We start from the raw sequence: 16,193 nt of genomic DNA, 5'->3' as shown, positions 1-16,193 counted from the left end.
TGTTACACACACACACACACACACACACACACACACACACACACACAGACAGTAATGTTTTCAAACTACATTATTATATCAGTTTTGATTGGGAAGTTAAAACCCAGGATCACAAACAAAAAAGTTGTAATTCACACAATATTCAAAACTCTTCTCAATAAGAATTGTGAACTATTTGAAAGAGCTCAAGTTTTGGGTCTCATTTGAAAATGGTTGTATTAAATTGAAACCTTATTTGTAACTGAGCAAAGGGTTAAAGTTAAGCTTGAGTGTCATATGAGTTTGTTTCAAATGTTTTAAAACATATTTGTTAATTCCCTGATTGACAAATCAGTATTCTCAAACTTTCCCTACCTGAATTTTTATTATTGGTATTCCTTGTAATTGATTTTACTCACTCTAGTTGTTCATACCCAAAATGTCATTGTTGTGTGTAACAATATTTTTCATGATCCAAACCATTGTTCTGAATTGACCTGATGACATTGATTGAAATATTTATAAATAAAAAGTTACCTATACAAGTAACTGTAATAGACTGTTAGATAACTTTTTTTTTGTTACAGTACATAATGTTGACAAGTCAAGAAAGTAAAGTGACTCAATCTATCCAGAGTATTAAAAATTATATATACATGTCTTTGTTTTCAGTATGCTAGTGTGGAAAAAAATGAAAATAAATTTATGACCCCTGAAGACTTTGTACAAAGATTCTTAGGTCTGTTTCAAGATTCCAATTACAATCGTGAGTCAGTTCAGCTGATTTCAAGTGTGTTGGATACATCCAAAGATGGGTAGGTTGTCCACAAACATTTTAGTACAAAGTGTTGCAAGTAGTAATAGGCTAAGGTAAATTGTGTTAGAGGACAACAATGTAGATCTAATCTGTCAGTTGCTTGTTATTTATTTTATATGTAAAGTAGTTTTTACTTATCAACTAAGTCATAATTAAATTGTTTTCTAATTATTTTTTTTTTAGTTTTGAGAGCTCAGTACTTTCTGTACAGTGTCTGTTGATGTGACTGATCCACAGAGCAACCATGAGGATTTCCATGCTATAATCTTTAGCATGTCATATTTGTCTTTGCAAGTCTTTTCTTTGCTGAATATCATAATTTTTAATTAAATATTTTTACTAAAGAGATTTCTTCCTCTGAAAATTGTCAAATTTAATTTGTGCAATCTTTAAAAATCTTCTAAATAAATATCAGACTTTTTTCTTTGATAATACTTATATATATCTTTATTATTTTCTTTGCTCTAACTCTGGACACATCTGACAAAACTTGTAACCATTATAAAGTATGAATCAAAAGTACTTTTTTCATTCTAAAATCACTACAGATTGCAGCAAAAGTTGTTTGTTCTAAGCAGTCAAAGGCTTGAAGCAGTTTACATCTGTTTATACAGTGTCTTATTGGTCTTTAAACCTTGTCTAACCAATAATTCCTACATACAAGTTGTAAATCACTTGGTAAATGCATAGCTAACATCACTGTATTGAATTATGTAACACACAAGCTACTGACAAGCATACATTGTGAAGAAATGTTTTTGTTATTTTAACTAATATAATCTTGTTAAATTTTCTAAATTTTATAGTTTAGTTAGTTTTATAACAATAAATAAGATATATATGAAAAACAAGAACATTGTATATATACTGATCTTGTTTCTGTTGCTGATGACATTATCTAATATTTTATAATGATGTTACTAACATGGTATATAATTTTTATTTACTTGATAATGTGCCTAAGAATACAGAATAATGCGTGTGTTTTTTTTTATAGCGAAGCCATATTGAGCTGTCTGCTGATACAGAATGATACCATGCACAAAGCAAACAATGTCCTCCAACTTATAATTTAACTGTCACATCCACTCTTTCAGCAGTTGCAAGTAGTTGTCTTTGAAATTTCATACTATATTACTAACAGAGAGCCAAGGTTTTAATCTGTCAAATGATACATTGTTTTCTGTAATGAAAATTGTCAATTTTGCTTTCAGTTCAAGTTTTATTTTAATGGGAAGTGGATTGATAAGATTAACCGAATTTTTAACGGCTTTTGTTGTATAGAAAAATTGTTAAAATTAAGGGATATTGTTTACTTTATTGCGAGTGATTATTCTGTGTTCTTTGGTGCATGATTTAATTAAATAAAAATTTAATGCAGACTCAAGTGAGTACTTCATTTCTTGTTTTTCATGTGTGATCTTTGTTATTATTAAGTGACTGTCCACTTCTTTATATTGTGAATGTCAGCTTTTAGAAATAAGGTTTTGCAGTTTCCCATTGTATTTTCTCTGGTAAGAGACTTTTTTTTGACAGGTGTCTCATTGGGATCTGGACACTTTTTCAGATCTCTCATGCAAATTCTCACCCTTCTATGGGTGGATATTTGGAGATTCTTGTTACTTGCCAGTTCTTAGTTGCTGGGGGTTGTGGGCCTTGGAGATTTTCACATCAGTTGTGTACATCTATGGCTCTTTGACCACTTGTGTGCAGTTGCTAGGTTGTCATGGTAAAATACTAGCTATCCATGTGCCTCTTCCATGTGGGAAGATTATATTCCCAACATAGACAAAATGCTGGGTGTCATGTGGGCTTTCAAATAGTTTCTGAAGGGAGCTCATCTAGGTTTGATGTGTATACCTCCACCGTTTCACTGTGGGGTTTTAGGTGTTGTTTTTGCAAAGATGAGTAAGGTGAATCTTAACTTTTGCAAAATGCTGAAGTTGTTTTCATGTACAAATTCAATTATTGTTCTAGAAATAAAGAAACTATAAACTCATTAAACGACATCAACGTTTTTCAAGTGTTAAATACATTTCCTTTTCTTTCACTAATTGTATTAGATTTGTGTGAAACACCGAACTAATCTTAGAAGATTGTTCTTCGTGTACATGTGTTATTTTCACATTTTGTAAATTTACTGAATGATCTCTTCAACAAATTATTTATATTCATTTATATTATTGTTTTGTGTTGCAGCCTTATATCCTTCATGGAATTCCAAGCTTTTGAAGGGTTGTTATGCCAACCTGATGCTCTATATCAAGCAGCTTTTCAACTTTTTGACACCACAGGCTCTGGTTTTGTTACACATGGTGAGAAACCAAACTTTCTTATATTTAAAAGAAACTGCATATCCAAATTATTAAAGAAATTTACAGTTAAAATATTATCTAAATTTGTGTGAATAAAACATATACAATTTAAATTAGATTTATCAGTTGTGTGAGAGTGAGAAATGTGGTTGGTCAGATTTTCAAGTGAAACAAAGACTGTAGCAAACATTCTTGTAGTGGATTAACATCAGGCTAGTTTTGTAGATTGTGAAAGATATAAAAAAATATTAAACTTGTGATTTGTTTTGGCTTGCTCTAAAGTAATGTAAGGTTTAAAAAACAAATCTTCATCTCTAATCCTTTTGTAACTGAAACTTTCTAAATATTTGATTCAATTTCTCAGTTTTTTTTTTGTTATTAAGTTACAGTTTTTATACCTGGTAAATGTATAAACTATATCACATATTTTGGAATGATATTTTTGATATAAAGCTTATGACTAAAATTTTTTAAGTTTAACTTTTATCCACACATTTATATGAAGTTTATAATGCAACCACATTTTAGCCCTGAGTTAATAGTGGCTATTTGAATTATGCTCTGATTTTGTTTTATTGTTTGTTGAATCATCACAATGTATCATTTGAATTTTTTTTTAATGGTCAACATGCTGTCATTTGTATAACAGAATGTATGGAACTGTGGTATTCATGTTTTCAGTAACCTGTTTTTAATCATTGGTTTAGCTGATTATGAGAGGATGCTTGGGGTTAAAGGAAATTGATTCATCAAAGCATATTTGAAATAAGAATACCATTAACTTGGGACTGAAGTAAACTGTTTTTGCTGATTAATTGCTAGATGATAATTTATGACAACCACCAGTTAAATTCATTTTAACACTGAGTATTTTTATGCTTATAGTTTGATTTTGAGATGATTTAACATTTTATTTTACCCTTTCTGAAATGTACATAAAATAATTTTCCCATATAGATGCTGTGAATTTTTTACTATTCATTCACATAATGAAATTTCCACTATTTGCTTTAAATATTTGGAATATCACACCTTAAATAAAGTTAAAAATGTATTATTTGTGTATAAAACAGCTTTGGATAGAAATCAAGATAGGTAAAAACTTTTACTTATAAAGAAACAAGAATCCCTTACACATAGTTGAGAGGAACAGAGATAAAGTGTGCTTAATAGGTGAAGGCACTTCATCATTAAAGCCAGAATACTGATTTGTATAGGACAAATAAAATATAAATTCAGTCTGGCAAAGAAAAAGGTTTTGAGTGTTAGAAATGAAAGAAAACATTTACAAAATATGTTCCATAAATACAGCCTTTTTTATTTTTATGTTTGTATCTGTTCCTCTCTTTTATTTATTTTATATTCTGAACTTCTTCTAAGTCTTAAATTTTGAGATTCAGAGAACTCCTAACTTAAGAATGCTGTGAGTGCACAAAGACATATTTGCATCCCTTTCATCAAATGCTATGACATAAGTTTTTTTATACCAAACATAAACCTTTTAAGTGGCCAATTTCTACCAATCAGGATCCTGCTAAGTAGCCAGCAGTGCCTGTCAGGGTAACCTTTTACTTTAAATCCACACTATGCAACCTTTACCTTTGAAGGTTTGTAACACTTATTGTAAATGTAGTGTTCCACGATACTACTTGAAGGTTTTTTGTGGTATGTTAAAGTTCATTCCGGGTTGTACAACTAACTCATGGACTATCATAAGTTAAGCATTTTCAGGATTGCTGCTTATCACTCTGGTCCTAGTTGAATAAACTGGGATCAGACTGCTTTTCAAAATAGGGCTTTTATGGTTACCTATTGCATAGTCTTCAGATTTTGCATTTCTTTGGACTTTCTACTGTAATGCACTCTCTTCTAGAGTAGCATGGATGTCTGTGCCACTTACCAGTTCCTAGCTGCTTGGGTGGTGAATCATATAGGCTTCCTTCTGAGTAACTGTGATAATTTCTACTTGGTAAGGCAATGGTGTTCTGTTGGTGCAGATGTATATTCTCCTCTAACTGCAGAAGAGACATAAATTTCCTTATGCTGCCTGATTTTAGACTGGATGAATCTACTACATGAAGTTCAACTCTCTGGCTGGCTTTATCCCATCCTACTGCTGCATGGATAGCAGTTATCAGCTATTCTGGTGTTTGATCAGTGCAAGACCAAACAACGTAAGTCCTCACAGACTGAACAAATTATTCCTGATACCATCTGATTTTGGACTGGAATCTCCATTTTTGCAATTCTTCTTCCTACTATTTGCCTGCATGTTGCATTTTTGTGTGTCCTGATGTTGGCTTTGTACTGCATCTGCACATGTGTCCTACCTAGGTTGTTGGAATGGAAATGAAAATTGCCTTTTCTTTCTGTTTCCTGGTATTGAGATTAAGATGGCTGAGGTATGGTTTGTAATGGCTGTGCATTCATACTACAGGACATCGTGCTCCATTGGTTCTCTTCAGGTACTTTCTGAAGGGTGCTAATCTTGACAACTTTTGAAACAGTTCCTTCATTTTTCAGTGTGGAATTTTAGCTATTATATAAATGAAGGTGTTTTTATAAGACTAACATTTTCTCACATTGAAAATGTATCAGGTCATTCCATAAGTAATGTCCAAAAATTTAGTTCAGAAAGTGCATCATCATTTCTGTCTCTGTAGAAGGCTTTAATGACTAAAATATGTAGAAGGACATGCATAAAATTGTTCAGACAAATAAAAGAAACTCACCCCACTTCACTTTTTAAAATAATTAATCAAATAAACCCGCATGAAGATGGATTTGTCTGAGGAGCACATTAGGCATAGAATGCTTCATGAGTTTTAAAAAAGGCAATAGTGCAGCAGAAACTACATGAAATATTCAAGGTGTTTATGGTGTGGAGTCTCTCAGTGAAATAAAACATTGAAGGTGGTTTCAGAAGTTCAGATCAGGTTACTACAGCATGAATTCAGGTTGTCCTGCTGAGTTTAATGATGACCTGCTGCTGACTGCACTTGATAGAGATTGCGCTGTAACAGTTGAATAACTAGCTTAGAAGCTTAATTCAACCCATTAAATAGTTCACTGGCATCTGCAACAGCTTGGAAAGGTGTCAAAACTTGTAAAATGGGTCTCCCATGATTTGACAGAAACCAGACTTAAAGCAAGAGTGGACATTTGCACTTCTCTGCATGCTCGTGAATGTAACTCACCTTTTTTTGGATGGGTTAGTGACTGGAGATGAAAAAATGGATATTTGCTAAAAATGATAAGTGCTGCAGACAATGAATCAATGCAAAATGGATCTCCACCCTAGGAAAGTCTTGTTAAGTGTTTTGTAGGATATTGTTGCTGTGATCCACTTTCAGTTGCTGCAACAGTTAGAGCACTTGAATGTTCCACTAAAAGAAGAAAAGCCTGCTTTGATCAAACATAATGGAGTTGTGTTACACCAGAATAATGCATGGCCCCATACATTAAGGATCACATCTGCAAAGATTGAAGAGCTAGACTGGGAGAAACTTCTACATTCTCCTCCTTATTCTCGAGACTTTGCCCCATCAGAATATCATCTATTCCAAAATTTGAAGAACTATCTTGATGGAAAAGAGCTTGGAATGCTTGAAGACATCAAAACTACCCTCTCTTCATTCTTTTCCACCAAACCCCAAGAATTTTATAGAAGTGGCATTCAGAAGCTTGTGAATCTTTGGAGGAAGTAAATAATAATGGAACAAACATTATTGATTAAGTAACTTTAAAAGCATTTGAAATCCTTTCTCTTTTTCTGAACTTAAAATTGGACGTTACTTAAAGGATGACCTGACATCTTATGCTTTTCACCTGTCTTCTTCATTTCCAGTGCATCTTTTCTTGTCTGGTCTCAAAGTAGTGATTGTGCTCTACAATACAGAGGGATTCAGCTACACTAAGAAGGGTGTGTTGCAATAGTTTTGGTGGAGGATTGTTGTATGCTCTTTTGCATGTTACTAAAAAGCTGTACTGTGTGATGTTAGGTGGGAGCCTCGTGGCTAGTGACAAGTGAAAATTGTATATATAAAAGACAGCACAAATCAATAAAAGCTATTGTATGAGAACAGGTATCTATCAGAAATATATATTTTAGTGTCTGAAAATGTTAACATTGCTTCTCTTATTCAGATGACTGATTGGTGATTATTGGGTGTGACATTGCAGATGCATGTTTTTAACATTCTAACTATCTATTTCTGTAGTTTTTATGTAATATTTTGTATCTGGTTTTATTTCATGGAGGGTGGTTATTGTATAATGTGTGGATGGCAGAAAGAGTAGCCCTTAAACTTTTTTCTCTTATGAGAGAAATAGCATTAATAAATAAAAAATACCATAGGCTAATAAATAAACTTAAGTTTATAAATGAGTACTTTTCTGTTTATCTACTATTAAAAGTCACTGGTTTGGTCAAAATCCATTAAATGTTTTTGGTGCAATAAAAGTCACGAGTCAGAAATGATGGTGACCTTATGTAGATCTGTTGGTTGGTAATGAAACCAATTATATTGAGGAATTAAGTTTCTTGTGAATGTTTGTTGGAGCCACGTGTAAAAATTCAAAATCATATTGAAGCTGGTAGTGTTGTAAATAAGGAAGTATATGTGATGTAAATACATGATAAAGATTAGTCTCAGGTTCACATGCATGGTTAGTAGCTACTTAGATGCTGAAAAATTTCATTCTCTTGAATGTTGTAAAGTAATCTCTGTACCATTGTTTATAAAATGGTTATTCTTAAGAGGTCATCTTTGTATAGATATCTATATGAAAAATGTTTTAAATTTCAAAAAGAAGTTTTTCTGATTTAAAGTATTTTTATTATAGAGGAGTTTGAACGTTTCATTAAACAAACAACTCTTCATCAGAAAATACCATTTGACTTTAACAGTGAGTTTATGCGATTACATTTTGGAGAGAAAAGGAAAAGAACGAACAATTACTTAGAGTTTTCACAAGTTCTTCATGTAAGTACAACCTTTAGTAGATGATTAAATTTTTAAAAATAAAGTTGTTTTACTGTTCTTATTTAAGAATATATGAAATGTCTATTACATTTGAAGGTCAAGATTACAAAATAAAAACTGATTAACACTTTGCATGGGCATTCTTTACTGCCCAGCATAAGGCTTTACTGAATCATATTTAATGTAAACTACTTTTTTTGTTTGTTATTATAACATTAGCTAATAATCCATACTTTAGTAGTTTACAAGTTTGAAATTCTTAATTTCTTAAAGCAGTATTTAAAACAATTCTGAATTTCCCCTAGTGTGAAAAATGTGACTTATTTTTATCTTTGCATTACTCTTTTCTCTAATTTATTCATCACTTCTGTAATAAGTATGAAATTTAATGTAAATTACTCACTGTAAAATTGTCATCACTCAGACAAAGGATAATTCTCATTGGTTTCAATATTGTTTTGTTAAAGAGCTATCAAATGAAAATCTCTTGTTATGCCTATCTGTCACATTATCTCTTTCAGGATTTCTTAATAGTTCACTCTTATGTTTAATATTATTTATAATGGATAGAAAGCCAAGGTTTCTTGTGTCAAATGACATGTTTTAATAATCTGTTTTCTGAAAGAGAAGTCTCAATTTCTCTTTTAATTCAAGCTTTATGCCCTTGGGTTAGCTTTGAAAGAGTAATGGTTATTGTTATGTAGGTAGAAAGCCAGAAAATCGAAATAGTTATGGGACATTGTTTGCTTTTTGTATGTTCTTGTGCATTATTTAATAAAATAAAAAATTATTCAGTACAATACTATCATTAGTATAGAAGAAGTAGGGTTATGTGTCATCAAAAACTGACAGTGAAACAAGAAGTTCCAGACACTTTTGTTTTTCTTGTGTATTCTTTATTTATCATTATAAAAGTAATTAAAACATAAAATTGGATGTCTCTTTAGGTTAGTTGAAGTTAGATTAAGTAAAATAAATAATGTAATAAAGTTTGACAAGGCATGCATGTGAGCAGCTTGTGGTGGCTTGTGGATTTAATAGCATGGTGTGATCTTCATGTTCTCTAAGTGATTTACAGCTAATAATAGCATGAATAGTATTAATTGTTTAAAGGCGAATAAAACAAAAAAAATTAAGCAGTAATACATATATACTATTATGATTTTAAAACTATTAAGTATAAGCAAATGTAGTTTCATGTTACACTTCTGAAGCCATTTTGGAAAGGAAAAAAAGTAATTTGGATGTTTTAGTGTTTTGGTGGTTGCAAGGCTAGTCAAATATATGTATCAAAACCATAATGACTATAAAGTACATTATGGTTATATAGTTGGTTAATTTGACTAAGTCCCATGTACAGTGAGTTAAGCTCTTTATTTCTCAATATAAACAATGGAGAGAAACAAGATTATTTTCATATTTGACAGATATATCTGACCCCAATTATTTGAAACCAGTACTTCCACATTAAGAAAGATCTTTCGTGAAGATGAATTTTTAATTCCATAAATGTAACTGATCAGATTTATTAATGTTAACTATCAGGGGTACTTAGTTTTTTTTTTTTTTTTAGGTTTTATTTCATCTTGTTTTCTAGATCATCTTTTCATGTTTTGAACTGTAATAATTATCAAAATTTGTGACCTTATTAAAAATAAAGTAGGCCTAGGGAGGGAGGACTACTGTAAAAGTATCTTAGGTTTCTCAGAAATGCAGCTGTAATTTGATAATCACTAATGGATTGAGACTAGAACAGTGTATGAACAAGAGACCTCATCCTGGAGTGACAGAGGAAATTACATCAGTTCAGTTGAATATAAGTTTCTACCAGAACCAGAGTAAAACAACTTGAAACCATTACAGAAGCTGTCTGTGACCCACTTTTCAAGCTTCACTTTTTCTAGGCTGTGGCCCTCCATTTGAAGCCTTTCTTGACAGTTCACCAAACAGATACAATAATGATATGCTTCATTTCAGGTGATTTGGATGAAAATATCAGAGAATTAATGAAATATTCATCAAGAATGACTGAATTTTTTCAGCAATTTGTGTTGGCAAACTTGGTTGAATTAATAACAAATAAAAAGAAAACACTGTCCAATTAAAAAGATTGGTATTGTAACAAAGATCTGTTACAAAGGTGAACTGGTAAAAAGCAAATTATTAAATTTTGGCTTGAATGTAGATGTTTTCTTGTTTATCTTGTAAAGAAGATTCTGGATTAACCTAAAATACATGGCTTGTGAAATGTCAGCATGTAAGAACAACTTAAAAAAAAATAGTGGAAATACTGTTAAGTGCAGAGATTCTGAAACAATTGGTAAACATTTTATGGTGCAAAGCAACTAGGATATCTGCGCTTCTGAAAGAAAATGATCGTGAAAAAGTATTTCATGAGTTTTCCTTGTTCTTAGTTAAGATTCCTATTGTTGATTCTGAAAAATTTAATAAATTTCATAAAAGCTTTATTTGTGTATTTCTTAGTGAATACATGAAGAATATACTGCACATGCCAAGCTTCTGGGAAATGTCAAACTCCTGTTTGTTTGGTCACATGAACAAGAAAATATCGAGAGAGATTTTTCTATAAATAAGGAAGTAGAAATTGAAAACTTGAAGGAGAGATCAATATGGCCTGATGTATAATCCATGACCATGTAAAATAGTTGAAGTATTTAATGATGTCACCATGGATAATATGTTTGTCTCAGCTACAAGTGCCTGAAGATATGAAATTTTATCTGGAAAATCAAAGACAGCAGGGGAAAAATACAGTTTGGGAGAAATAGAGGAAACTAATGGCAGAGGGATATATATATATAAAGTGGATATAGTTGAGTATGCTGAGAGACAAACAGAATAAAACTGCAGGAACACAAAAACTTGCTTTTGCAACTGAATCAAACCATTTAATGAGAACTGACAAAGATAAAGAAAGGTAGCTAGAAGAAATAGAGAATGAACTGAGCAGAAATTGCTTTAACTTAAACAGTAAAGTCAAATTGTCTGTTTTTCTAACTTGTGGCCCTCTGGTGTGGATGCCTGTATGTGGTGAGGGGTCTCTCTAAAGAAGGGTTCTTTTTAGTTTACTTTCTCTAAGATCTGAATATTCACCCAGATATTTGCCTTTGGTGGCAACCCATGAAGGGGAGTAGAGTGTCCAACCCCAACACCCCACTTTGGCCTTGATCACCTGTAGACTGGGGGTCCACTCCTCAGGGTCAATCAGCTGGTCCAATTTTGTGGACATTTTAGTGTTGGTGTTTGGGCATAGTGCTCCCAAAACCATGGTGTTGCTGTAATGTCCTTCTTTGGCATTGTAATGCATTCCCTGATAAGACACCATGATTGGTGGGATTAGTGGTACAGAGTCTTGCTCTTTTTTATTATGGATCCCTGAAATCTCAATGCCAATAAAATATTAAAAAAACAGCTAATTTTTAAACATCTTGAAGACTTAACAGCAGTATCTGAGTATGCACACCTGTACTTTGTTTTATAACATTCCATTCCTTGACTGATAAACCTTTTAGGCAAATTTCTCTCTCTCTCTCTCTTTTTTTTTTTTATTGAAACAGAATTAGAGGTGCTTGCTGGCTCTCCACAGTCCATCAAAATGCTAGGTTCTGGGAACATTTTGGTGGAAACATCTACATCAAAGTACCAAACTCCTCCTGAATTTGAGACCATTGGGGATATTATTATTGAGGTTAATTTCCATGCTACTTTGAACTCCTCCCAACAATATCTCCTTGTGAGGGATCTGGAGATCCTCACTGGCTTCTCCAGCCAAAGCATTTCTTCTGTGCACCATATTTCCAGTGGCAAAGACAGAATTATGCTGCCAACTAGTCTCTCAATTTTGATGTTTATATCACCATGTCCTTCTGCTTCTGTTAAGGCAAGTTATCTGAACATTAAAGTATGGTAAGACATTCCTAACACTCTTCAATGTTTTCAGTATCAGGAGTTTGGGCATTTAAAGGCACCATGCCATGATTTTTGACATTTCATTGTGGTGGCAAAGACCGTGATGTCTACAAGTGCAAACTGGAATCTCATTGCATTCACTGTAGTGGTTCCCACCTCTTTTACTTTCCTTCTTGCCTCAAGTTGGTGGAGGTGAAAGAAGTATGGTGTTTAAAATCAGTAATAACATTTTTGCTTGACTCCATCCTGGACATATGCTGCTGCACTAAGTGCCACTGCTACTGTGGGAGTGCAGATAGGTCTTTCCATGCCTCCATCAGAGTCATTTTCAAACCATGTTAAGTCTTTTGCCCTTTACAGGTAAACAAGTTGACAAGTCAATATCTATTCTTGTCTCTGTCCCCACCATTCCTTCCAGTGATTGTCTACGTCTCTTCAGGTCCATCTTCTTTGGCTCTGAGATGTAGAATGATAGTTTATTTTTACCCTGAGTCTGGTAGCTGTCTACTGACAGAAACCTACCTACTTGACCAAGGGCGGGATCCAAGGAAGTTGAGAAACCACCTTCTAATAAAGAAAAATGGTGTGGTCAAATTGAAGGGTTCTCTACTAATTTCTCCTCAACCTAAGTAAAAATGGTCACTTATTACTATCACCTGAACTGATCTTTCTTTGAGTCATCTGAGGAAAGCAAATACTCTATTTGAAGTATCATTTTCTGTTTGTCAAACATCTTTTAAACCATTCATCTATTCCTGCTTATGTAGATGCTTCAAAATCTTCTATTTGTATTGGTTTTTTTTTGTTTTTGTACTTAGCTATGTCAGTATTTGCAGAAATGAGGTCACTGACATTGTGGCCAAGTCCATCTGCTTAGGTGCTGTCACATCTATGTCTATTCCATATATAGGCTAAGGTTTTATATTGAAGGCTGCCTGGCTTTGTGCCAATTGGCAGTTGACTTGGAGAGCAACGTGATAAGACTGTTTGTTTTCCAGATCAAACCTTCTGTTGTTTTTTGGTTGTCCTGTTTCCGTAATGATTGGGAAGAAGTTGTTCTCGTTTGATTATGCTTTGGTTGCAGCTTTTAATTCGTCATTTTCTTTTGTGTGGGACTTATCTACAAAGTGTGACCTTTGTGACTCAAGTCACAGTAGCTCAAATTTTACTGTTCTATTGTCATTGTGATTCTAAGTGACAACATCATTTTAGACAGGTCTTTTCCATGTGTTTACCCCTGTCCTTGGACAGAGTCATCGTTAGTGGTTATACTGTTAAACTTTCTTGTGCTTCTAAATGTTTACTTACCATTAACCTTATTAATTCTGTTTAAGTTTCTTACCTGTTCTTGGAACTTTATTTGGTGTTTTTCTTGATTTATTTTTATTATGTATAATATTTTACTTTTGTATTTTTATGACTTCTTTGCATGTAGCCCTGTTGCTTCATATCATCAACCAACCAATCCAGACTTTTGGTAGTGATGCCATTTTATATTTTCCAAAGAAAGTGTTTTCTATGTTTTTTATTTTGTAAAAGTCAAATGAACCATATTAAAGTTGTGTTTGCTATTTATAAATGTAATTCTGTTTCATAAGGAAAATTTGTATATACAGGTGAAGTTCTATCTCCATTAAAATTTTGTTTTGAAGTCTTACAAGGAGGTATTAAAAATGACATGTTCTTAATGTATGTGGACACTTTTCAACTACTAAAGTTCTATGGCATTTGTACCTATAGGTTTATAGGAAAATACAGCAGTTTATCTCCAATTCTTCTGCAAGGTTTATATCTGCATGAAACTACCTAAATGCAGCTATTTAGATCCTCTGAAAGTTGTAAGATGATTTGTGATGTTGAGAAATTTATATGCAAAATGGCTCATTTGGGTTGAGAAAATATTCAACCTTCTTCGGTCATCTAACACCTCCCTCTACATTCCGGCACTCGGTTACACAACCCATTTCAAACATGTGGTCAGTTTCCGGTCAGTTACCTCTTTCTTTGTGAACCTGACGATGACCGAAGAAGGTCGAAACGTTGTTCGCTCTTCTATGTAAAATATTTTCTCAACCCAAACGAGCCATTTTTGCATATAAATGTAAGATAATTTGTCAAAGTTTCATGAATATCTGTTGTGGTTTGGAGTCCTTGAAGAAACAGAAGTCAAAACCTTAAGTCTGCATTTTATCTTCATGACTGTGTGTCAACCCTAAGGAAGAGTATGACACATTTCATTTACAAGCATGGTGGTAAATAAAATATCACAATTTAAATATTATTTAGGTGCTGGCAAGCAAAGTTTGTGTCCAATTTATTTAGTGTTAGTATGGGTTTATACAAACTTTAATATAATTAGGTATGTGATGGCACACAAAACCTTACTCTGTCAGTGTTGTGCCAATGCTAATTTTCTTGCAAGATACCTGATTCACAATCTATGGATAACTAATTTGAATCTCTCTTGTTGAATGTACATGCCTTTTCAACTATGGGGTTGTTATAACATGAAGGTCAGTCCCTCTATTCATTAGTAAAACAGTAGCTCAAGAGTTGTGAGTGGGTGGCATTGAGTAGCTGCTTTCCTTCTAGTCTGACACAGTAAAAGTAGTGCAGTAAATTTTTGCAGAATTCAAAACAGAGCAATTTCTTACACAATTCAATACAAGATAGTGCTAAAAGTTTCATTTTTATATATTTAATTATTTAAAGTGCCTATTAGATGGAGTATTTGCATGTGTTGTATTGTAAGCTTAAGAAACATTTTGAGTGCAGTAGTTTATTAATGGTATGCAAATATATGTTTAATATTATTTTTGGTGTATAACCTTATAGGCTGCATCTCACTTCAATGACAAATTAAATGGTTGAAACAGTGACTAGTAACTCTATTGAAGCTGCAATAAACATCATTTGATTGAGCTTGCCTTTATTTCACTTACAATGCTGTTTTTAATTAGTCTTTTAGCAAAAATAAGTAGCTTGCTTTTGATGTAAACTGGTAAATCATAAACATTTTAAATTTTTTAAATGGTTTGTTTTTAGAACTTGTTATTTTCAGCTAAATACCTGTGTAAAATTTGTCTATAAAACATTTTCACTATACATCTCTCCTGTAGGATTTTCATGAGGAACATGCCATTCAAGCTTTTCGAAAATATGATAGAAAAAAAAGTGGAGAAATTTCTGCTTTGGATTTCAACTATATCATGAGTAACGTTAAAAGCCATCTTTTAACTGAAGATGTAAAACAGAATCTCGTTGGAGTACGTAACACCTCTATTTAAAAAGTTTCTTTATTGGAAAGTTAAAATAACTTTAAACTAGATGTAATACTGCAAGGTCATTGAAAATGTTTCAGAGTAAATAAAACCAGTATAGAGTAACAAATACTTTTACATCTTGCTTTTGAAGTGTATATGTCATGCTGTGTTGTTGCCTACTGAGTGCATAATTTTTCTGATTCGTGGCATGTGGACATCTTGCTGACATCATAACAGTAAAAATTGCTATATTAAATATAATGCCAATTTAATATCTACCGACTGATGGACAGATAATATACTACTATATTGTAGTGCAAGTGGTTAAAAGAGGTTACTCCTCTAGGCAGTTTTTGGCCCCCTTTTGAGGAAATTATAAATGTTTTATACAATTGTTGGCAAATCTTTCATTTAATGAAATGGCCTTTTTTAAACTAAAAAAGTAATTTGAATTTTAAAAGTTATTTTCATTCCATAGAGGTGATAAGTGTTTCGTTAATATTTTCTATCGGGTATGCTTTAAATTTTTACTTGTATATTTTTAGGTAGCTGGAGGCTTGGGAGGTCATCGTGTGACCTTTCCATACTTTATGGCTTTCAACAGTTTGCTGAATAACATGGAGTTAGTCAAACGAATTTACTTGAACTTCACTAGGGGTAGTTGTACACAGGAAGTTACAAAAGGTATATAGAATACTGATATTTTACTATATTATTAAACTGGCAAAGGAGAGTGTTATTCACAGTTCCAGTATTATGTTGAAAGGTGATTGTTTCTTTGTATGTATTTGCTGCTTTTGTTATGTAATAACTTTATTTACTATTCATCTTTAACTTATTAATATTGAACATAGTGATATATTTGTGTACTTTAAGCTGATAATTTAATAACCTAGATCATTCC

The 16,193-nt window shown here is 32.6% G+C and overlaps 1 protein-coding gene across 2 annotated transcripts in view; it reads left to right on the top strand.

Moving 5' to 3' along the window:
- The window catches only part of LOC143249850 (electrogenic aspartate/glutamate antiporter Aralar, mitochondrial-like), an 87,548-nt gene that overhangs the window by 3,726 nt on the left and 67,629 nt on the right, over window positions 1-16,193 (top strand). For both annotated transcript variants that reach the window (XM_076500399.1, XM_076500398.1), the window contains 5 exons: window positions 652-794; window positions 2,996-3,111; window positions 7,957-8,096; window positions 15,146-15,292; window positions 15,835-15,973. In XM_076500399.1, the coding sequence (XP_076356514.1) occupies window positions 652-794; window positions 2,996-3,111; window positions 7,957-8,096; window positions 15,146-15,292; window positions 15,835-15,973 (685 nt within the window). The remainder of the gene's footprint in view (window positions 1-651; window positions 795-2,995; window positions 3,112-7,956; window positions 8,097-15,145; window positions 15,293-15,834; window positions 15,974-16,193) is intronic.

This window comes from Tachypleus tridentatus, chromosome 4 (genome assembly GCF_004210375.1).
Source record: "Tachypleus tridentatus isolate NWPU-2018 chromosome 4, ASM421037v1, whole genome shotgun sequence".
NCBI classification, from domain to species: domain Eukaryota; kingdom Metazoa; phylum Arthropoda; class Merostomata; order Xiphosura; family Limulidae; genus Tachypleus; species Tachypleus tridentatus.
Note: the sequence above shows the minus strand (reverse complement) of the source record. Positions and strands in the feature narration are given on the sequence as shown.